This window comes from Pristiophorus japonicus, chromosome 15 (assembly GCF_044704955.1).
Source record: "Pristiophorus japonicus isolate sPriJap1 chromosome 15, sPriJap1.hap1, whole genome shotgun sequence".
Classification (NCBI taxonomy): Eukaryota; Metazoa; Chordata; class Chondrichthyes; family Pristiophoridae; genus Pristiophorus; species Pristiophorus japonicus.
The window spans coordinates 167809218-167833737 of NC_091991.1; the positions used below are offsets into that span (position 1 = coordinate 167809218).

At 46.9% G+C, this 24520-nt stretch overlaps 1 protein-coding gene across 2 annotated transcripts in view; it reads left to right on the forward strand.

The window, feature by feature from the left end:
• The window catches only part of mmd2a (monocyte to macrophage differentiation-associated 2a), a 130190-nt gene extending 115402 nt beyond the window's left edge, over positions 1–14788 (forward strand). For both annotated transcript variants that reach the window (XM_070901284.1, XM_070901285.1), the window contains exons 5-7: positions 5983–6084; positions 13729–13798; positions 14585–14788. In XM_070901284.1, coding sequence (XP_070757385.1) covers positions 5983–6084; positions 13729–13798; positions 14585–14788 — 376 coding nt within the window. The remainder of the gene's footprint in view (positions 1–5982; positions 6085–13728; positions 13799–14584) is intronic.
• The last annotated feature ends 9732 nt before the right edge of the window (positions 14789–24520 follow it).

Here is a 24520-nt window from a genome sequence, read left to right on the forward strand (position 1 = left end):
GTTCCAAATCCTCCAGGATTGTCCTGGAGTCTCCAGGAATTTAAAGATTAATCTCCTGGATACCGCTTCCACCAGCCCTGGAGAAACAGTTATTGGGCATTAAAAAAAGTTTTTTTCCAAATTTTTTTTGTACACTTTAATTTCTTAGTTATATAAGTATTGGGAGATTTGGGGGGGGGGGGGTTGGGGAGAGGTGGGGAGCCATTTGACTGACAGTCAAGAATCATCCAATCGGGTAAGGAAGAGTCCCCAGGCTTTCAATTGGTGATGTAATGTGCGGATGATTATGTCGGGCGACCAATGGCGGGAGTGTGGGGGTGGGGCAGTTGGAGGCGGGAGGGTCATGTAACGCTACCTCCAGGAATCCGTCCAACCAGAGTTAGCAACCCCATTTGGACTCCATCTTCAGAAGTGCATTGCATCAAGACCTAGTGAACACAGAGGAAAAAGTGCATCCACCAGGTTCTGAGCAGGAATGGCCCAATGCTGAATCAACCGCACGGTGTGGTACTGAGCCTTAAAGACCAGGGAGGTTCCATGTTCAATCCCTGTCCTATACTGAGTTAGCTTACCTCAGCCAGGACAGTGAAGGGGTGGGCAGGGGTGGGGGGGGCCGTACAATTGGTCTGAGTAGTGTTGCTGGGCTTGAGCGGGGCAGGGCAGGGGGGTGAATACATATCAGCTAGGGTTCACGCTCTTGATTGCTATCTTACAACCCTTGCTGGAAACGTGCATGTGTGTTGGTTCCAGGCGAGCAGCAGATCAAGCTGGGCTGCGGTGGTAAAGCGACTGCCATCACTCACTGCCTGGGTTCAGATGTGAAGACTGGTTATTTGGGTGAGAGCAAGGGCCTGGAGTCATGAAACAAGTGGGGGAGAAGGGATGTGCGACAAACATAAGAACACATGTAACAGGAGCAGGAGTAGGCCATTCTGCCCCTCGAGCCTGCACTGCCATTCAGTGAGATCATGGCTGATCTTCTACCTCAACTCCGCTTCCCTGCACTATCCCCATATCCCTGATTCCCTTAATATCCAAAAATCTATTGATCTCGGTCTTAAATATACTCAACTGGATCGACTAGGCTTATATTTTTTGGAATTTAGAAAAATGAGAGGGGATCTCATAGAAACATATAAAATTCTGACGGGATTGTACAGGTTAGATGCAGGAAGAATGTTCCCGATGTTGGGGAAGTCCAGAACCAGGGGTCACAGTCTAAGGATAAGGGGTAAGCCATTTAGGACCGAGATGAAGAGAAACTTCTTCACTCAGAGAATTGTGAACCTGTGGAATCTTCTATCACAAAGTTGTTGAGGCCAGTTCGTTAGATAAATATATTCAAAAGGGAGTTAGATGTGACCCTATGGCTAAAGAGATCAAGGAGTATGGAGAGAAAGCAGGAATGAGGTACTGAAGTTGCATGATCAGCCATGATCATATTGAATAGTGGTACAGGCTTGAAGGGCCGAATGGCCTACTCCTGCACCTATTTTCTATGTTTCTATATTTCAAGGACCAAGCCTCCATAGCCCTCTGGGATAGAGAATTCCAAAGATTCATCACCCTCTGTGTGAAGAAATGTCTCCTTATCTCAGTCCTAAATGGACAACCCCTTATTCTGAGATTTGACCCCTGGTTCTAGGCTCCCCAGCCAGGGGAAACATCCTCCCTGCATCTACCTTGTCAAGCCCTGTAAGAATTTTGTATGTTTCAATGAGATCACCTCTCATTCTTCTAAACTCAGGAATAGGCAGGTCTAGTGGGGGTAGTAAGGATTAATTGTCTAGTAATGACTCTGTCATATATACTTAATGCCAGGGCCAGACTAAGGGCCTGATGGGCCTGGGGCAAACTGATCCAACTGGGCCGATAGTTATGTTTGTTCATGTTCATTACATTACATACATGATTCTGATTCTGAGTATCAAAACATAGGCCAGTATATTCAACGATGAAAGCATATATTCTGTATCAAGTAGGTATATATTCTGGTTCTGGCAACATTGCAATATTAGATTTCTGTACATATATGCAAATTTCTCTCAATAACATGTGAAATAAAACAGGCTTGTACATACTCTGTTCTGGATATGGGTACATTAATGTATATAGATCCTTCTGTATATAGGTACATTCGTGTATATCGGTACTTCTGTATATAGGTACAAACAAGTGAATCTATTTTACCCAGTCTTGTTTTTCCTATCTTATTGTCTATTCTATTCAGTCTATTTGGGAAGCCTTATATTTTTTTTCCTACATTTATTTGGCTGCAGCCCCATGGTTAATGCGTCCCTGCTTATTACACTTGTATGAGATTCTTCTGTCTGATGCTTTGGGGTAGATCTTGACTTTGTGTGATGGGGTGACACGGGTGAAAGCGAGTTGGCATCCTGTTTTACTTCTCTCCCCATTTTTATGCCCACAGACGTAAACAGAAATAAAAATAGGGGCAGTTGTAAATTGGACTCCCCACTCGCTATCACCCGTTTAACAAGATCGCACAGAGTCCCGACCTCATCATCATAGGCAGTCCCTCGGAATCGAGGAAGACTTGTTTCCACTCCTGAAGTGAGTTCTTTGGTGACTGAACAGTCCCATACGAGAGCCACAGACTCTGTCACAGGTGAGACAGATAGTCGTTGAGGGAAGGGGTGGGTGGGACTGGTTTGCCGCACGCTCCTTCCGCTGTCTGCGCTTGATTTCTGCATGCTCTCGGTGTTGAGACTCGAAGTGCTCAGCGCCCTCCCGGATGTACTTCCTCCACTTAGGGCGGTCTTGAGCCAGGGACTCCCAGGTGTCACTGGGGATGTTGCACTTTATCAGGGAGGCTTTGAGGGTGTCCTTGTAGCGTTTCCGCTGCCCACCTTTGGCTCGTTTTCCGTGAGGGAGCTCCGAGTACCCCTTTAAGTAAGGCATTAACTCATTTAAACTAAAAAGCCAGCCCGGGATCACACCCTGTTAAAATAATTTCACACGTAGTATCACACAGCTTCATTCTTGGGCAGCAAGTTCGAGAACCAGCTGGAGTGGATCGTGAGGGCAGATTTATGCATAAGACACCATTCTTCTTGGTTTTTTTCTTCCACTTTTAATGTTGCCTGAATTCGGTGATTTATTGGGACGGGAATTTTTGTTTTAAATGTGTGAATTTGATGAACGCCCACAGCTCCAGGAGCGGTCACCAGCGGAAGGAATGTTTTATTTATCAAATTGATTTAAATAAGAGTTTGAGGCTAAATTCGCGAGATTGCCCTGAATCTACAGCAGGAGTTCTTTCTCATCTTCTCCGATTTAAGGAGTTACTCAGATTTGCAACAATGTACGAGCCGGTCTCCTAGGAAACGCGGATGTGAATTAATTTGCTCAATTTAGCAGGCAGCAGGTTTTGAAGTGTGTTGAACGGCGAGCCCGTAAAGTTCTCTGCCGCGTCCGGCTTTTTATTTTATTGCCGAGGGATGCGTTTCTTGCCATGGGATCTCACGATTGGCGCAGGCGAGGAAGGCTAATCGGTTCAATCTAAGTTATCCATCCTGGCCCCAACCACAGCATCGGGTGGGGGGGTTTAACTGGGAGTGGGTTTTAGGTGGATGGGGGGGAGCCAGAGTGAGCTTTAGAACTCCCCCTCCCCCCCCCCGATGTCATCAATGTGAAGTCCAGGCTAGTTTAACACCTGGGCCTCATTTACAGCCTGCCCGCTCGAAACAGCTACAGATAGATGGGAGCCAATAGGTGGCCCGCTTGTCATCAGGTAAGTCGTGTGGGGCAAGGGGGGGTTTAACAACAACTTGTATTTATATAGCACCTTTAACGCAGTAAAATCAGGAGTGTTCTCTACCACAGAAAGTAGTTGAGGCCAATTCACTAAATATATTCAAAAGGGAGTTAGATGAAGTCCTTACTACTCGGGGGATCAAGGGTTATGGCGAGAAAGCAGGAAGGGGGTACTGAAGTTTCATGTTCAGCCATGAACTCATTGAATGGCGGTGCAGGCTAGAAGGGCTGAATGGCCTGCTCCTGCACCTATTTTCTATGTTTCTATGTTATAAGGCCAAAAACTTGACACCGAGCCATGCAAGGAGAAATTAGGGCAGGTAACCAAAAGCTTGGTCAAAGAGGTAGGTTTTAAGGAGCGTCTTAAAGGAGGAAAGAGAGAGGTAGCGACACGGAGAGGTTTAGGGAGGGAGTTCCGGAGCTTGGGGCCCAGGTAGGGTCTCACAGGTGGGAAGAGGGAGTGGGCTGCAAAGGCCCAAACTTTCCTTGTGGGGCTCGGAGGAGCACTCCTACTCCTCCTGACCCAAACCTGTACCACCAGCTCGAGTCAAGTACAGTGGGAAAATCCACATAAAACCTCTTGGAATGGGACAGTTGAGACAAAAACCTTAATCAGGGCCGGCAGGGGGGAGGGTTCTCTTCTTCCTGAGTGGGGCGGCCCGCAGCTCCCAACCGTGTCAGGCGGGCACGTCGGCCGCCTAAAAAGAGTTAGGGCCCAGTTGGGCAGGAATGGAGTGGGAAGGATATGGAACGTTTTTCAAAGTGATTTTAACGGCGCTGAGCGAGGTGGGTTAAAATCCCTCCCCCACCCAGGGTGCTTCTTGAATGATTCCAAGGTTTTTGTCTCCACTGTCCCATTCCAGGAGGTTTTATGCGGATTTTCCCACTGTTCTTGACTCGTGCTGGTGGTACAGGTTCGTTTATGTGATGTGCTTCACCTGGTTATTCGACCATGGAAGGCATTGCAGCTGAGCCCAATCCCATTCTGGCTCCGTGACCCGGTCTGTGCTTTCCAGCGGGGTGGGGGTGGGTGGGGGGGGTCTCCGGATTGTGATAAAGCCTTCCCTACCACCACCCTGGCTGAGATCTCTAACTCGGGGAAGACCAGGAATTTGAACTGGGATTCTCAGCGTGCATGGCTCAGTACTGCCACCATCTGGGGTACTTGCCCACTGCAAATGAGAGGAGCAAGATGAGGGATAGTGTAAGCTCAGGGACAAATGTTACAAAGTGCGACAGCCAGCAAAGGACTACCATAGGACCCTAAAGTTTACAGCGCAGTAGGGGGTCATTCAGCCCGTCAGATTGCGTGTCAGTTCTATTTTAGAGCAATCCCAAACCACTCCCACTGCTCTGCGCTCTCCCCATAGCACTTTATCCTGCTTTGCTTCAAATATTAACACACCGCTCCCTTAAAAATTGCAATGGTCTCGACAACTGTGGCAACACATTCCCTGCTCCAGCAATTCTCTACATAAACAAATTGCTCCCTACATATCTCCTCAGTTTCATACCGACAGTTTTAAATCGATAGAGCTGTTAATCAAAGGTGAAAAGGGTTACATGAGAACATAAGAAATAGGAGCAGGAGTAGGCCATTTGGCCCCTCGAGCCTGCTCCACCATTCAATAAGACCATGTCTGATCTGATCGTGGCCTCAACTCCACTTCCCTGCCCGCTCCCCATAACCCTTGACTGCCTTATCATTCAACAATCTGTCTAACTCGACCTTAAATATATTCAGTGACCCAGCCTCCACAGCTCTCTGGGGCAGAGAATTCCAAAGATTCAGGACCCTCTGAGAGAAGAAATTCCTCCTCATTTCCGGGTTAGTGTTGGTAACATCCCTCACAACTCCTATCTACAGCCACTCTGTCAAATACTCAGGGCTAAAGGTATTGCCTTATCCTATTTCCCCAGAGTTGACAGACCTACTGCCATAGCCACTCATAGAATATAAGACAGCAGTCCAATCATGGAGTTCAGAATCACTTGAACTTTGCCCTCACGGGTCGTGGCATCGTATGAACAAATCTCGCGCCCCTAACCGGCTCAGAGCCGACTGAGTGACTCCTGTGTCACAGCAACCTCTAAAATAAGCGCCCGTTCCATTAACAAGACCCTGGCTTTGCCCTGCAAGCCCCCAATTCCCCTCACCCCATGTTGAATTGAACCAAGCTAATGTGCTGCTGTTCCCTTCCATAGGCTGAACCTGCGGGAGCTGGGCCCCTGGACATCTCACATGCGTTGGATCATATGGATAATGGCCTGTGTAGGGACCGTCTATGTGTTTCTGTTTCATGAGCGGTGAGTACCTAGACTGACTGAAAGTGAAACAGAAATGAAGGGCATAGTGAGGAGGAGCTGGTATGTATTTATAACCGTGCAAAAGTTATTACCTGTTTAGTTAAAACTCACTAACAACGCAGCTAACTCACTATTCCATGGCGTGTGGGATATTGATCCCATCCCAGCCCCCAGTCCACTCTCCGCCTCCCAACAGCACAAACCGAAGGCCTAGCCTGCAGTGTCCCCTAGTGGATGGCCCAGGAACAGCACCTGGCACAGAACATAGGAACAGGAGGAGGCCATTCAGCCCCTCGAGCCTGTTCCGCCATTCAGTGAGAGCGTGGCTGATCTGCGCCTAACTCCATATACCCGCCTTTGCCCAATATCCCTTAATACCTTTGGTTCACAAAAATCTATCAACATCAGTCTGCCTTGCCAACCAGGGAGTAGTAGCGGGTTCCACTTGGTGGGGAAGGTTGAGGGCGGGCTATTCAAAGAAGGGGAGAGTTTTTTTTTAAATGTACTCCTTTAAAATTTCCGAATTCTAATATATATTGCAGCCAAGCCAAGACTTGAACTTCCATTTGGAATGACAAGGCTAGGAGAATATAAAAGAATAAAAATGGATCGGAAAAAAAGCAGGCAGCCCTCTCCTGGAGTTACATTTGTGGGAGTCAGTAAACACTAGTAGGTGTCGGAGGTGCGCAGAGCACAGAGGAGATGGAAACTCGTGCTGAATGTTACCAGACAGGTACTTTAATACAACCAGGCACTAAGCCTGAACTCCGGCATGGGATGAGCTGCAGGATGTAGGAACAGGAGTTGGCCATTCAGCCCCTCGAGCCTGTTCCACCATTCAATTAGGTCATGGCTGATCTGTATCTTAACTCCATCTTCCCGCCTTGCTTCCATATCCCTTAATACCCTTGCCTAACAAAAATCTATCGATCTCGGTTTTGAAATTTTCAATTGACCCCCAGCTTCAACAGCTTATTGTGTGAAGAAGTGTTTCCTGACATCTCCCCTGAACCGCCTGGCTCTAATTTTACTGTTGTGCCCTTTTGTTCTGGACTTCCCCCACCAGAGGAAATCGTTTCTCTCTATCTACCCTATCAAATCCTTCAATCATCTCAAAACGCCTCCATTAGATTGCCCCTTAATCTTCTATAATCAAGGAATACAAGTCTAGTCAATGTGAATCTGTACTGCACCCCCTCTACGGCCAATAGATCCTTTGTGAGGTGCGGTGCATAGAACTGAACAGAGTTTTCCGGATGGGGTCTAACCAGAGCTTTATATAACTAACTAGGTCACCTCTGATTGGACTTCACCTTGCTGAGTGATGGTCTCGGTGGTGGACACTGCAGACTGACTGTTCTCCATTGCCCCTCTCTCTTGAGCAACAATAGTGCATCTGCGAGGACAATCATTTCTAATTCTTCAGCACCGTATTAATATTTTACAAAGTAACTAAGAGTTTAAAACTTATTTTGCGGGCAGACAGAATTTTGAGCTCATCAAAGTAGGGAATCTCGTTGCTGGGGGATAGGAGCACATTTTTGCCATAATGCAAGCTCTCCCAGGTTGCATGGTCTAGGCAGTGGAGTAAAGCACTCTTCACTTTGCACCAACTCTGCCTTAAATGGCCTGATGCCATCTATTTCCCATACCCACTGTAGTGGAGTATTTAAAATAAACACCCAACATCAGGTCTGAGTTCGAAGATTCAAGTAGTCTTTATTTTGCACCGGTGGAGAGCCTGCCTGCTGGTTGTCTGTAGCCAGGCCTCTCCAGTGATACAAAGTTCCAAGCAACCTTTTATACACTTAATGATGTATGCCAGCCTTGTGCCCGGCCCCCCCATGCCATTTAATTGGCCCAAAGCCTGCATGCACAATTGCTGCTTGACGAATCCCCTTTCACATCACAATCAGTCGCCTATATCTCGTACCAGATGGAGTTTTTCCAACGTGCCCTGCTCTGTTTAGCTGCCCCTCTGGGCTTCCTGTGGTTCAACAGTTTTGCCACCTTGTAATTGTCCTCAGATGACATATCTTATAGCAATTAATCATTCCCACATTTAATTTCCCTTTAAACACCTTTGGAAAGTTGACCACTAAAAAACCCTATGTCAGCTCGTTTTAGTTCCGAGATCCATTCTTAACCCTTTAATTATAACAGAGCTCGATAGCCCACTTCACCTGCTATGCTTACGTTTGACTGGATCCATTTAGTTCCCAAGGAGTTCGAGCTCAAAGTCTTTCAGTTTAGGACCCTTGCAGTTTTAAAAAATGCATTCATTCATGGGATGTGGGCGTCACCGGCAAGGCCAGCATTTAATGCCCATCCCCAATTGCCTTCGAGAAGGTGATGATGAGCTGCCAATAACGGAGTGGCTCGCTGGGCCATTTTAGAGGGCATTTAGGGGTAAACAGGATTGTTATGGGTCTGGAGTTATATATAGGCCAGACCAGGTAAGGACAGCAGATTTCTTTCCCTAAAGTGAACCAGAGGGGTTTTTACAACAATCCAGTTATTTCATTGCTAATACTAGTTTTTACTCCAGATTTATTTAAATAACTGAATTTAAATTTCCCAGCTGCCATGGTGGGATTTGAACTCATGTCTCTGGATTATTAGTCCCATAACTTAACCACTATGCTACCGTACCCGCGGGGACCTGTACCCTCTGTGAGCTGGACTGAGTGCCGTTCAAGAGGTGAAACCACATTGTCATCTACCCACTGTACCGCCCAGTCGAACCTCTCTTTTTTGTTACGTTGCTTTAAGGCAAAAAGATTGCAATTGCTGGTTTGCTTTGTTGCTCTGTAAGTGCACTGTAGAAATGGCTTTTGCCATTGTCATCATAGGCAGGCCCTTGAATCGAGGATGACTTGTTTCCACGTCAAAAAGTTCACAGGTGTTTCAATGAAGGACCTAGAATTCCAGGTCCTGAACTAAATCTTGAAGGGTGGAAGGTGCCTGTGCGTGGATTTTTTTAACGTGTGGTGGTCGTTGCACACCAGCCACCACACGGGCTTGACAGAGCTAGGTCTTGGTCCAGTGGCAAGGATTAATCAAGACGACTGGAGACCAGCTCTGCTGCACGGACCTAGTGTGCACACATATCGCAGTGTGGGCTGGTCCATGCTGCCCCTGGGCCCTCGCCTCTTCTGGGCCCCGATCACGTCCCTCTACAAATTACCTGCCGCTCCTTCGCCCCGACCTTGACGCTCCTGCAGTACCGCCTGATGAAATAACTCTGATGGCAAATTACCGCAGCGGAACCAAACCATCAACTTGTTCCAATACCAGTCATGTTCAGGCACCAATCTTGGGTCCCGGTAGAGGATATCATCCCTGCTGCAGCCAAACGTCTATGTAAAAGTGCATTCCCCAGGGGACAATACCTTTGAATTATAACTCCTCTTGAATTGTGGGATAGGACAAACATCACTGCACTCATGGGGCTCGTTCAGTGATAACAACCCAGAATGATTATAATTCAGTTCTTATTAGAACCATGATAAAAACCATTTCCCATTTATTCCTGCAATTTATTTTATTCTACCGTATGATAGAGCCATTTTAATGCTGCATTTTCTAGGTTAATGGATCGTAATCACAACCAACCTGAATTTAATACACATCACTATAAAACATGCCTTACCCTCTTTATACATCATTTAAATGTGAGTTGCACTATCAGCTTTCTCATGAATAGTAGCGCATGAATAAGCCTAACCATTTCTTCACTCCCATTTTCCAATATTATTTCAACCTCCTCTCTCAGCTGCGGCTCAGTGGGTAACACTCTCACCTCTGAGTCAGACGATTGTGGGTTCAGGTACTCCAGGGACTTGAGCACAACAAAATCTAGGCTGAGACTCCAGTGCAGTGCTGAGGGAGCGTTGCACAGTCGCAAGTGCCGTCTTTCGGATGAGACGTTAAATCGAGGCCCTGCCTGCTCTCTCAAGTGGACATAAAAAATCCCACGGCACTTTTTCGAAGAAGAGCAGGGGAGTTATCCCCGGTGTCCTGGCCGATATTTATCCCTCAATCAATCTAACAAAAACAGATTATCTGGTCATTATCACATTGCTGTTTGTGGGAGCTTGCTGTGTGCAAATTGGCTGCCGCATTTCCCACATTACAGCAGTGACTACTCGCCAAAAGTACTTAATTAGCTGTAAAGATGTCCGGTGGTTGTGACAGGCGCTATATAAATGTAAGTCTTTCCTTCAGTCTCTTAGTACGTAACTTCCTTCTCTTTGATTTTTACGGTTATTTTTAATTGTTGCTTTTATAATCTTCATCGCTGCCCTCTGATTTAATATTACACAAGAGCAGGAGGAGGCCATTCAGCCCCTCGAGACTGTTCCGCGCACAGTTGTCTGGGAGGGTGAGAATGATGGAGGGATCCCTGTTGGAAAATCCCATTGGATTAGGGGTTTGCTGGAGAGGCTTGTGTTCGGATGGGTTTGGCCCGGATCCAGTGCATCGATCCCGTCTTCATTTGATCTTTTCCGATGTGTCGTAATCTTCAAGCAGGATTTAATTGTCACAGATTTCCAGAGGTAATGGTTGAATAATAAATTAGAAGCCAATGCTGAATACAGCTATGTACAATGCTAGATCGCTTTATAGGTATCAAATACTGTCAGTAATCCTCAAAGTGCAGTAAAGACACATGAAAACTGAATGAGTACGGCACCAGATGGATATTGATGCCTCTGCACATCCCTGTACCTGCTCATTAGTCAAACAGTAGCCAGTTGGTCAGTGTAGAGAGAGATACAAAAGTTCTACATTTGATTGATATCAAGGCCTGGTTACACAGTGACAAACGAGTCAGTGTGATATGGAGAGGTCGGGATAGAGCTTGATCGGAAAATGACCGCGGACTATCATTGCGATCTTAAAAGTTGATCTCAAGTGGGATTGGTGTTACAGAATTTCTCTTAACCATGGGACAAGCTGCAGTGATTGGAAATGGATGATCTGAAGTAGAATTGCATCACGTTTCAGGAGTGGCAGTCATTGAATTAATTAACTCAAAATGGACCTAACGCCTAGAATCATAGAGTCATTACAGCACAGTAGGAGACCATTCAGCCCATCGAGTCTGTGCCGGCTGCCTACAAGAGCACCTCAGCCAGTCCCACTCCCCCACCCTTTCCCCGTAGCCCTGCAAATGTTTTTCCTTCAGGTACTTATCTAATTAACTTTTGAAAGCCACGATTGAGTTGGCCTCCACCACCCTTTCCGGCAGCGCATTCCGGATCCCAACCACTCGCTACGTAATAAGGTTTTTCCTCATGTCGCCTTTGGTTCTTCTGCCAATCGCCTTAAATCTCGACCCTTCCGCCAATGGGAACAGTTTCTCTCGATCTACTCTGTCCAGATCCCTCATGATTTTATAGAAACATAGAAAATAGGTGCAGGAGTAGGCCATTCGGCCCTTCTAGCCTGCACCGCCATTCAATGAGTTCATGGCTGAACATGCAACTTCAGTACCCCACCTCTATCAAATCTCCTCTCAATCTTTCCTGCTCTAAGGAGAACAACCCCAGCTTCTCCACTCTATCCACGTAACTGATGTTCCTCATCCCTGGAACCATTCTTGTAAATCTTTTCTACACCCTTGCTAAGGCCTTTCACATCCTTCCGAAAGCGCGATGCCCAGAATTAGACACAATACTCCAGTTGAGGCTGAACCAATGTATTATAAAGGTTCATCATAACTTCCTTGCTTTTGTACTCTATGCCTCTATTTAATATATTCAAAAGGGAGTCAGATGAAGTCCTTACTACTCAGGGGATCAAGGGGTATGGCGAGAAAGCAGGAAGGGGGTACTGAAGTTTCATGTTCAGCCATGAACTCATTGAATGGCGGCGCAGGCTAGAAGGGCTGAATGGCCTGCTCCTGCACCTAGTTTCTATGTTTCTATGTTTCTATTTATGAAACCCAGGACCCAGTAAGCTTTTTTAACCGCTTTCTCAACCATCTTCGACGATTTGTGCACACATACTCCCCCAGTCTCTCTGTTCCTGCACCCTCTTTAGTTTATATTGCCTCTCCTTGCCTGGTAGCCATTTCCTTCACTGTTATGACCCAGTTATTCTGATTGGTTCTGGTTATGACCAGTTAGTTGATTTCTGGTTGATTTCTGCGCCGAATTAAAGGTTACAGCAAGTGTGGTGCGAAGTCTGCACTGGAACCAGTGTTAGGGAGACGTGTACTTGATGTGCCCCAGACTTGCTAGCCACAGATAGTCAGCCAGCCCTTTGAGCTCAGAGCAGTATGATGTGTTGGGGGTGCCCAGTGTATTATGCTGAGCCGGGAGGGGGGTGGGGGGGGGGGGGGCGTGGGCGCTTCCCAAGTGTGCCAGCAATATTCCTCAATTCGGCACTGCCAATGAGAAACTAAATTATTCAGATCAGCCTCTATTGCTACCACGACAATAAATAGAAAGAAAGACTTGCATTTATATAGCATCTTTCACAACCACCGGGCGTCTCAAAGCACTTTACAGCTAATTAAGTACTTTTTGGAGTTTAGTCACTGTTGTGATGTGGGAAACACAGCAGGCAAGCCCCCACAAACAGCAATGTGATAATGACCAGATCATCTGGTTTTTTGTTCTGTTGATTGAGGGATAAATATTGGCCAGGACACTGGGGATAACTCCCCTGCTCTTCTTCAAAATAGTGCTGTGGGATCTTTTACCTCCACTTGAGAGAGCAGATGGGGCCTCGGTTTAACGTTTCATCCGAAAGACGGCACCTTCAACAGTGCAACGCTCCTTCAGCACTGTACTAGAGTGTCAGCCTAGATTTTTCTGTGCTCATGGGCTAGAAATTCCCCAGCCTTTCGTTATTTGATAAATAACGACAAAATAGTGAATAAATAAGAATACAAATTTTGTCGTTTTTGAAGGGGGTAAATTTTGCCACAAAATACGCCTGTCGTTAAAAAAATGGTGTTCCCCGACGATTCGTCAAAAAATCAAAAATCACAAAACATTTACAAGACCCTTAACTAAGTAATTGTTGCAAAAGAATTAAAAAATAAAAACTTTAACTTACCTTTTTGGCAGGTCTTCCTACTTACCGACCTTGCTGAAACTGCAACGCCTGCTTTTCGCGTGCGTTTTTATTTCCTTCTATAAACGGGTTCGCCGAACGGCCAAACTTAGGTGGTGCAGTTTTCTTTCGCGTTGCACCAGGGCGACCCGCTTTTTGGGGATATTTTGAAAAAGCCATTCTTAAGGTTTGGGGAATTTTGTGCAATTCAAATTGAGAACAAAAAGCACTTTTAACGGGAATAAATCGTGCGTTAGGCTGGGGAAAATCTAATCCCAAGTGCCTGGAGTGGGATTTGAACCCACAATCCTTTGGCGAGTATGCTACCCACTGAGCCTCAGCTGAAGCAGTCACTGTGTGAAACCGTCAGTAAAGTCAGTGAGCGCGCAGAACCCTAACCCTTCGTCGTTAGGTAGCTTCCGATGGATGCAGAGCAAGTCGGTTCTTCTGTGGAAGGTGGAATTAGTGTTTCGTTGCCCCCGTGATATAGTAACGATCTCCTTCTCAATGTTGTGCACTTTCCTTCCCTCTCTCTCCCCTACTCCCCTTACCCCTCTGATCCTTTTCTTTGTGTAGGTATAAAATTGTGGAGTTGATCTGTTACCTGGTAATGGGCATCTTTCCTGCACTCGTCATTCTATCGATGGTAAGAGGTGGTTCATTTTACTAATATAAGTGCTTACTGTGTGTGCGCGCGCGCGTGTGTGATAGTGTTATCAGTGCACTTTCTTAGTGAGGTCTGTGAAATTCTACACCAATAAAGTCTGAAAGTTTCTTTATTTGTTCATGGGATGTGGGTGTCCCTGGCATGGCCAGCATTTATTGCCCTTGAGAAGGTCGTGGGGAGCTGCCTTCTTGAACCGCTGCAGTCAATATTTGTAAACCCATAAAAGGCACCGCCTAAAATGTGGTACCACATGAAGGAATATCCTTGACCCATCCCCAGTGCCAACAAAATAAAATTGGGAACTAATTGCTCAAAGGCACCTATGTAAAAGAAAAATAAAGGCTTCATAGAATCATAGAAATTTACAGCACGGAAGGAGGCCATTTCAGCCCATAATGTCCGCGCCGGCCGACAAAGAGCTATCCAGCCTAATCCCATTTTCCAGCTCTTGGTCCGTAGCCCTGTGGGTTACGGCACTTTAAGTGCACATCCAAGTACTTTTTAAATGTGGTGAGGGTTTCTGCCTCTACCACCCTTTCAGGCAGTGAGTTCCAGACCCCCACCACACTCTGGGTGAACAAATTTCCCCTCAAATCCCCTCTAAACCTTCTACCAATTACTTTAAAGCTATGCCCCTTGGTTGTTGACTCACCTACTAAGGGAAATAGGTCTGTCCTATCCAGTCTATCTAGGCCCCCAAAGCGCTGACGAGGGGGTTGCTTAGCAAAGTGCTTTATTGAAATAAATGTGCTTCTCTTGCCTTAGCCGAACACTGACGGACTATTTGAGCTGCTGGTGGGTGGATTCTTCTACTGCCTGGGAATGTTGTTCTTCAAGAGCGACGGGACGATTCCGTTTGCGCACGCGATTTGGCACCTCTTCGTGGCCATCGGAGCGGGTGTCCACTACTACGCCATCTGGAGGTACCTGTACCGCCCGGGCATGCTGGGAATGAGGACTTCCAAGTGAGGGGATCGCGATCCGTGCGGAGCAGTGCACAAAGAAATCTTCAACAACAAAAGATGATCGCAAAGCGAAGGACATTGCAAGGATCTCTGGGCCATGATACCGAGGAGTTGAAGATCAAAGCCCAACATTCCAGCAACTTTTGTAGGTCTCTCAGCAGTGAATTGCCAATCCTAAGGCCAGTATTACACACACACACACACACACACACATATTCCTCTCACACACGTACATTCCTCTCACACACGCACATTCTCCACACACACACATTCCTCTCACACACACGCACATTCCTCTCACACACACGCACATTCTTCTCACACACACGCACATTCCTCTCACACACACGCACATTCCTCTCACACACACGCACATTCCTCTCACACACACGCACATTCCTCTCACACACACGCACATTCCTCTCACACACTCACATTCTCCACACACACACATTCCTCTTACACACACGCACATTCCTCTCACACACGCACATTCCTCACACACGTGCACATTCCTCACACACGTGCACATTCCTCACACACGTGCACATTCCTCACACACGTGCACATTCCTCTCTCATGCGCACATTCCTCTCACACACGTGCACATTCCTTTCACACACGTGCACATTCCTCTCACACATTACTCACACACGCACATTCCTCTCACACGCGCACATTCCTCTCACACGCGCACATTCCTCTCACGCGCACATTCCTCACACGCGCACATTCCTCTCACACGCGCACATTCCTCTCACACGCGCACATTCCTCTCACACGCGCACATTCCTCTCACACGCGCACATTCCTCTCACACGCGCACATTCCTCTCACACGTGCACATTCCTCTCACACACGCACATTCCACACACACACGCACATTCCTTTGAACTATTGACCGGACTAGCTTTCAGAGCTGCATCCGTCTGAATAATATTCCACTAACCACAGAGTTTTTATAGTCAGATTCCTCCCGCAAAAACTTGAATTCTCGTTGGCTGTGTATTTTTGCCAGACACAGTTGCACCTTGATAGATTATTTTTCTGTGAAAAGTACCAAGTGCAGATCGTGTTTTCTAGAACATTCGTTATTCACCTACGAACCAGGTAACGGAGGCTGGATTTGCCAGAAATTTGGCGCCGTTGAAAACCTGTTATGGCGTCTTAACCGTTTTGTGTAACTGTCGGAGTTGGGGAGTCTGGCCTTCAGTTATTGATGTGGGCGATTGTAGATACGCTCGGCTCCAGAACGGCTGTCGGGCTGGACAAGGACAGGGTAGATATTGGTCCTTGGTGCGGCTGTTTTCCAGGCCAGGGCTGAGCCTTGTGTCTTGAGGGCACCCAAAATACTTCGGATTCTGTGTTGGCCTCAGAGAATTTTCTTGAGCATCTCGAGCGGCCGCCTTAAGAAGGTGTTGGGTCCCATTGCACGTGCCATTGAGAACCCGCGGCAAAATTCGTCAGTGCAGGCGTTGAACCTGTTCTCCGTGCCCCCCTGCCATCACCCCTTCCCTCGGGATTTGGTGGGACTGCCGTGGCCTGACCAGTGACCGCCACCAAAAATCAAATAGTCTTGTTTTTCTTGCCTTCCTGTGGAGCGGCAGCGCTGCTCCCAGCCCCAGAGCATTTCTGAGAGCCTCTGCCCACCCATTTCCTATTCATCTCCCGCCCCACCCCCCAGCCACTTCCAGGACTTGCCTTCAAGCCACTGCCGTTTGAGGCAAGTGGCCTTAATTGGATCAGGCCTCAGGGGTCCCTCGCTCCTCCAGAGGCAGCTCATCCCCATTATTCAAGTGAGGCCCGAGGCCCACTTTCGGGCCTCCTGCTTCCAGAACGGCTGAAAACCGGCCATCATGAATCTTTAGCCGAGAGATTCAATGGGCCCTGGGCAGGGTTCCCCCTAATTGCTTTTTTTGGGGCCTCATTCACAGCGCCAAGCCTAACTTTGGAAAAGCCGGAATAAAAACAGAAAATGCTGGAAATACTCAGCGGGTCAGGCAGCATCTGTGGAGAGAGAAACCGAGTTAATGTTTCAGGTCGATGACACTTCGTCAGAAATGGAAAAGGTTAGAGATGTAACAGGGTTTTTAAGCAAATGTGGGTGGTGGGGGAAGGGAAAGGGCGTGGGGAGGAAAGAACAAAAGGCAAGGTCTGTGATAGGGTGGAAGGTAGGAGAGATTAGAGACAAAAGGGATGATGGTGCAAGGCGAAAGGAGATGATAATGGGACAAGTTAGGAAACAAAAGATGAGTCTAAATGAAGATGGCAGAATCATCCACAGCTGCTGTGGGAAAGAGAAAAAAACCCCAGAAAAAACGAATAAATATGGGGCAGAGGTTATGGTCTGAAATTGTTGAACTCGATGTTGAGTCCCGAAGGTTGTAAAGTGCCTAAACGAAAGATGAAGTGCTGTTTCTCGAGCTTGTGTTGAGGTTGAGGGCGGAGAGATCAGAGTAGGAGTGGAGCAGAGAATTAAAGTGACAGGCAACCGGAAGCTTGGGGATCGCGCTTACGGACTGAACGGAGGTGTTCCGCAAAGCGGTAAAAACCGGTCCCGGGTTACGCTTCCTTAAAAGGAACCGGCGGGCTTCCTTAGACGGAATGTTGGCCCTGGGCCCTTTAAGAGATGACTAACATCAGGGGCTTTTTAACGCCTACTTTCTGCTTCCAGTTTTCTCCCCTCTTGAGAGGGCCCAGTTCTTCTGCAGCAGTGTTGCACTGGGTTCAGCAGCTCTGCGGTACCAGTAGTCACAGCCGTACACCCATGAGCCTGGGCAACGCAGCACGGATCAGGAATCGAACCACAGACATGCTGGTCTGTTCAGCTCAGTGTCGGGCAGTGCCTTTACACACCACTCCACCAGGGGGAGCCCTGCCTGCTTGCCTTAGCACACAGAAGTTGGCCACGTTCCTATAAGTTTTTATCGAACTTTTTTTGGAGTTCCGTCATACTTAAAAATAGCGAATCTGAAAATACCTACATGAGCAGTGCAGTGAAAATGGCCACTTAGGCCTCACCGGGAGCCAGGGTAGGTCAGAGAATTGGGCCTACACAGTTATAGCCCCCATTTCCTGAACAAGCTCACTTGTTTGACAAATGGAAGAAACCTTCACAAATCACTCTGACATTCTATGAAATGTTTCAAAGTGCTTTTTAAATGGCAGCTTTCAGCTTAAGCAACAACAACAGCTTGTATTTATATAGCACCTTTAACGAAACAACACGTTCACAGTGTCGGGCAGTGCCTTTACACACCACTCCACCAGGGGGAGCCCTGACTGCTTGCGCTTCACAGGAGCATTGTCAAACAAACCAAGCCACATAAGGAGATATTAGCACAGGTGACCAAAGAGGTAGGTTTTAAGGAAATTCTTGAAGGAGGAGAGAGGCGCAAAGGTTTCGGGAGGGAGTTCCAGAGCTTGGGACCCAGGCAGCTGAAGGTACAGCCACCAATGGTTGAGCAATTATAATCAGAGATGGTCAAGTGGCCAGAATTGGAGGATCGCAGATATCTCGGGGGTGGGGGAGGGGGGGGGGGGGAAGGATTGTGAGGCTGAAGGAGATTACAGAGATAGGGAGGGGTGAGGCCATGAAGGGATTTGAAAACAAGAATGAGAATTTAAAATTGAGGCGTTGCATAACCGGAAGCCAATGAAGGTCAGCGAGCACCGGGGAGTGATGGGTGAACAGGACTTGGTGCAAGTTAGGACACGGGCAGCCGAGTTTTGGATCAACTCTAGTTTACGAAGGGTAGAATGTAAGCAAGTTTAAAAAAAAATGATTGTCTCTTTAATAGAGAACCTTTTACTTAGACCCATTTATAGACCTTCCCCATACCCTCTCCATCACATGACCACCAATTTCTACCTCTGTAATATCGCCCACCTTTACCCCTATCTCAGCCCATCTGTTGGAACCCTCGGCCATGGCCTGTCACCTCCAGACGTGACATTCCAATGCTCTCCTGGCCAGGCTCCCATACTCCGCCCTCTATAAACTTCAGATCATCCAAAACTCTGCTGCACATATCCTACCCTACACAAATCTCACTCACCCATCACCCCATCCACAGTGACCTACATTGGCTCCCGTGTTCCTCAACACCTTCAATTTAAATTCTCAAACTCCCTCAGTGGCCTCGCCCCTCACTATCTCTGTAACAACCACCAGCCTGACAATTCTCCCCCCGCCCCCAACCCCGCCTATGAATAATCCATTCCTCTGACTCTGGCCTCTTGTGTATCCTATCCACCCCTTTAGCCCAACATTAGCAGCTGCACCTTCAACCACTTAAGCCCCATGCTCTGGAAGTCCTTCCCTAAACCTCTCTGCCTCTCCACTTCTGTCTCCTCCACCATCTTAAAACCTACCTCTTTGACCAAGCCATCTCCTAATAATTTTCTTCCTTGGCATGGCTCTTTGAAAGAGCGATCCAATTAGTCCCATTCCCATGTCCTTTCCCTATAGCCCTGCACATTTTCCCTTCTCAAGTATTTATCCAATTTCCTTTTGAAAGTTAATGTTGAATCTGCTTCCACCACTCTTTCAGGCAGTGCATTCCAGATCATCATAACTCGTGTATTTAAAAAAAAAACAATTTCCTCATCTCCCTTCTGGTTCTTTTGTCAATTACCTTAAATGTTTGTCCTCTGGTTACCGACCTTTTAATTCTATCAAAACCCTTCATAATTTTGAACGCCTCTATTAAATCTCCCCCTAACCTTCCGTGCCCGAAGGAGAATAATCCCAACTTCTCTAGTTACTTCCGACTTCATCTTTGCTCGGGGATGTTGGACCAAACCTCTGATGTCTCGATGGCTTTACTTGTTTAATCAGGCTCCATTACCAGTCCTTGGTTTTAACTGGCCTCTTCCCCATCAAAGCTTCAATGATGGTGAGCATTTTTGTTACAGAATCGAGGGCTGAAATCACCCGAAGTATTGGTCATACAGTATTGACCTATCAGTGTTGCTTAAAACACTCGGGATTGGAAATTCGATCGCGCCTCTGTGGCGACGTTAACCCGGGCGGAGCGGTAAATTTTGTGCTGGGAAATGGTTTGCGTCGCCAGCCACAAAATTCACCAGCTGGGCCCTGAGTGTGGGGCGGAGCGTTAAGGGAGGCGTTCCACACCTCTCATAGGGCGCTTGGCCGGCTGAGCAAACGAAAATCCCAAGTTAAACAGGCTCCATTACCAGTCCGTGGAAGAAAAAAAAAAATCTGAAAAACACCTACCAAAAACATTCCCAATAATTTCCTGATGCCACACCCACATTAATCGCAAGAAAAAACAAACGATGACACTTACCTCAGGTAGACGTTCCTTCCCTCACTGCAGCTCGGACCACCAGCTTTCCCAGGCGGTCCCACTAGGGGGCGCTGAGGGGGGGGGGGGGAGTTTCAAATATCGAGCCAGTGTCGCGAGCAGGGATGTTGCACACCGGCTCGCCTCTCCCGGGCAGCACTGCTCCGCGCTCCGCAAACCCGGCACCGAATGTCCCGACGGCGCACTGGAAGCTGGTCGCCTGCCCAGAAGTCCTTCCCGCCGCCATTACCGCCCCTCCAGAGCAAAAACAGAGGCGCTAACGAACCCGAAAATCCAGCCCATAGGATTTGAATTCCCTTTAGCATTACACCGGTTAATATCTTTTGTGCAAAATTTTAATGCACTCATTAGCCCATTTAAAAGAAAAAACAGGTTAATGACTCTGTTGAAGTAATATACAAAGGCGTGTAACAGGATCAGTGTACCAGCAGGGGAAATTAGACCCCCACATAAGTAATTACCGAGCTATGATTTATTTCGATTCAATTACTTCAAAAGAAGTAGTAATATTTAGAACACTGCGACATCTGGTTCACAGAGAAGCAGAATTAATTTTCCTGTATACAAGTCTCTCAAGCGTCAGTCAAGAACATTAGCTTTTTAATAATGTAGATAGTTCATACTTTTCACTGAATTCCCCAACATTAATTCTGGCCAGTTAATTTAGAGTTGTTTACCTGATTTGTCAAGGGAGTGAAATCGTCTTTCCAGCCAGTAATGTAGGGATTAATAATAGAACTGTACGGCACAGAAGGAGGCCATTCGGCCCACTGTGTCTGTGCTATCCGGCCTAATCTCAATTTCCAGCTCTTGGTCCGTAGCCCTGTAGGTTGCGGCACTTCAAGTGCATCTCCAAGTACTTTTTAAAATGCTGTAAGGGCTTCTGCTTCTGCTACCCTTTCAGGGTGTGAGTTCCAGACCCCACCACTGCCCTCTGAGGATTAGTAAATCCTTTACCTCGCTGCCAAAACCCAGCGTGAAAAGGTTCGATCAGAAACTGTGAACCGATAGACAACACAAAATCATTATGTGGACCTATTTAGCTGACCTACAAATTTACACGGGAATCTAACGCTCTTATGAAAAACCTGTGTGGTATATAAGAACTTTTAGCAATGGCAAAAGTCCACTTAGCCCAAAATGTCTATCACTTTTTTTGAGAGATCAGTCCCACCATCACACCATATCCCTCAACCCCTTCTCTCCAGAGACACCTCTAACTGCCAGTTTATACTGTCGACTTCAGTGACTTTACCTGGTAAAGTATCCCACAAGTCTTTTCCCCTTTGGGACATAAGAGTTCATACCAACATGCTGCTTACTCTATAACTTCTGCCATTTGATCCTATGTCTCCTGATGTTTGAACCTTTAAACCATATGGTGAACAATTGTCCTGAGTAGTTTGGGGTCGGGCTATCAGATCAAGTTGATACAGACCTTTGAGTTCAAAAGGCCCCGAATTATCCCATCCCTCATCAATTTGACATCAACGTTTCTGGGATTTTACCCATTCATTCTGGAAGAATTATTCTCGAGTCTTATTCGCTGATTGTCTTAAAATGTCACTGTGCTGCAAAAGAGAGAACGTCCAATTTTTTTTGTCAAGGCTTGACAGGACTCGTGCAAAAAATACACATAAAAGATGTGTGTCAATAAAAAAAATTGCAATCGGCTTTCCTTAAAAAGTTGTCATTACATGTTGATGGGACACAAATAAATGTTTCTGCGGCACCAACACTGCCCTGAATCGCACATCGAACTGCGGCAAAAGAGAATGCTGTGTAGAACTGCCTGTAGTTGCCCTGTGCGGGACTGAGCGCGCTCAGCTTGCGCAGTGCATCATGGGAATCTCAGCCTGCCAGCCACTGACGATTCCAAGGAAGGACAATCCCATAATGCACCATCAACATCGAAGGCCAGAGGAAAAAATTGATAAATGAAAGAATACCCTCGTGGGGGAATCTTGAACTAGGGGGCATTGTTTCAGGATAAGGGGCTGCCCATTTAAGATGGAAATGAGGAGGAATTTTTTTCTCTCAGAGGGTCGTGAATCTTTGGAATTCTCTACCTCAGAGAGCTGTGGAGGCGGGGTCATTGAATATATTTAAGGTGGAGATAGACAGATTTTTGAACGATAGTGGAGTCAAGGGAAATGGAGATCAGATCAGCCATGATCTTATTGAATGGCGGAGCAGGCTCGAGGTGCCAAATGGCCTACTCCTGCTCCGATTTCTTATTTTCTTAATACAGTCCATGTAACTCACTTCAGGAACCTCTAACCGTGCTGCCTATAACTTGGACTGATCTGCAGTCCCTGCTTTTTACTGTTTTGTACTGTCGACCAGAGGGTATTGTTGAATTTTAACTTTGTGTGATCTGAATGTCCTATGAAACTTTGATACTGACTTCAGACCTGACTAAAATGTACGAGATGAATGTTTTCTGCGACCACATGTATATGTTGTTTTGGTGACTTGTGTATTTTATATTCAAGATAATTTATGGCTCTTGTAACAGTTGTTCCTATTAATGTACGGAGATTAAACTTGAATACCTCACTAATTCCTGCTGCCGAGATGGTGTTTGAAGGGAGCGAAAAGTGTTCAGTATTACACGAAGAATATTCTTTCGCGGTTCGGACGAGGCTGTGGGAATGGATTGGCGCACAGACTTTGGGGAGGGGGGGGGGGTAATTTTGGCTTTGGGCTATAGTGTAAAACCTCCACCCTCACAATCCAGGACACGGGGAGAAAGAAAGCTGGTGTAGAAGCCACTCCACGTAACGTCCAGTAAACTGGGCCGTGATGTAAACTGCCATCAGGATCGTTTGATGAATTTGATTACCAGCACCTTCTCCCCGGAGACATGTGGCCCCGATTTTAACTCCAGGTGGATTCCTCGCTCAGATCCGAGTTAAAATTACAGTCGGGTCTCAATTATGTCATTGGGCTGCAATGTGCACATGTAAAGAAGGACCCCGTTGGCTCCGGGTGCCTGTCCTTGCTGCCTGCTCAGGAGAGCAGGTTAAAATTGCAGATGTTGCGATCATGGCAGCTTTCGGAGAGGTAAGAGCCAGGTCGATTTTAACTGCCCACCCGCCAGGTTTCTGCTGAGCAAGTCGGGTTAAAATCGCATTTCATAGAAAGCAAGTTACCGGCTGGCCGAGACCATTTCTGGATTTGAGCATTATAATAATGCAAGGTGTTGTTTGACTAGTCTGTGGGACAAGCTCTACCACCCTGGGCACCAGTCCCCAGGTGCTGGTGAGAGAAAATAAAAATAAAGACTTGCATTTATATAGCGCCTTTCATGACCACAAGACGTCCCAAAAAGTGCTATACAGCCAATGAATTTTTTGGAATGTAATCATTGTTGTAATCTAGGAAACAGGCAGCCAATTTAGGCACTGCAAGCTCCCACAAATAGCAAAGTGATAAATGACATTGGTTGAGGGATAAATATTGGCTATAGGGTTAACTCCCCTGCTCTTCTTCGAAATAGTGCCATAGGATCTTTTATGTCCAACTGACAATGCAGACGGTACCTCAGTTTAACATCTCATCCGAAAAACAGCACCGCAATGTCAGCCTAGATTTACATGCTCAAGTCACTGGAGTGGGACTTGAACCCACAACCTTCTAACTCACAGGCAAGAGTGCTACTCACTGAGCCACTGGCTGACACTCAGAGTGTCATGTATTTAACTGTCATTGTAATCCATGTATAAACTGACGAGTTGTACACTGTGAGAACATTGACCACTAAGTGGTGAACTTGTGGGAGACACTCCTAACCAGGTCTTTCAGGTATAAAAGGGGAAGCTCCACCCACCTTCATCACTTCAGTGCTGGAATAAAAGTTGCTGGTCACAAAGTGACCTTCTCTCAACCATGGACCTCGTGTACTGTATAGTAAGGACATATCATTGGCGATGAGAAGCTGGGATTTAAACCACGCGAGCATGGCCACTAGCAGCACAGACGAGAGGTACTGTGTTGGTGATGATTGGGACGATTTTATTGAGAGACTGCAGCAAAGTTTTGTCACTAAGGAATGGGTGGGACAGGATTCGGCCGACAAACGCAGGGCTCATCTCCTGACGGTTTGTGGGTCCAGGACGTACTCCCTGATGAAGGACCTTCTAGCGCTAGAGAAACCGGCGGACAAGACTTTTGAAGAGTTCAGTAAGTTGATCAGGGAACACCTTAAACCGGCGAGCAGCATGCACATGGCGAGACACCGGTTTTATACCCACCGGCGGCGAGAAGGGCAAAGCGTTCCAGACTTCGTGGCAGACCTCCAGCGATTGGCGAGCCTATGTAAGTTCCCAGATGCATGCAGAGCGGAGATGCTGTGAGACTTTTTTATTGAGGGCATCGGGCACGCTGGGGTTTTCAGGAAACTG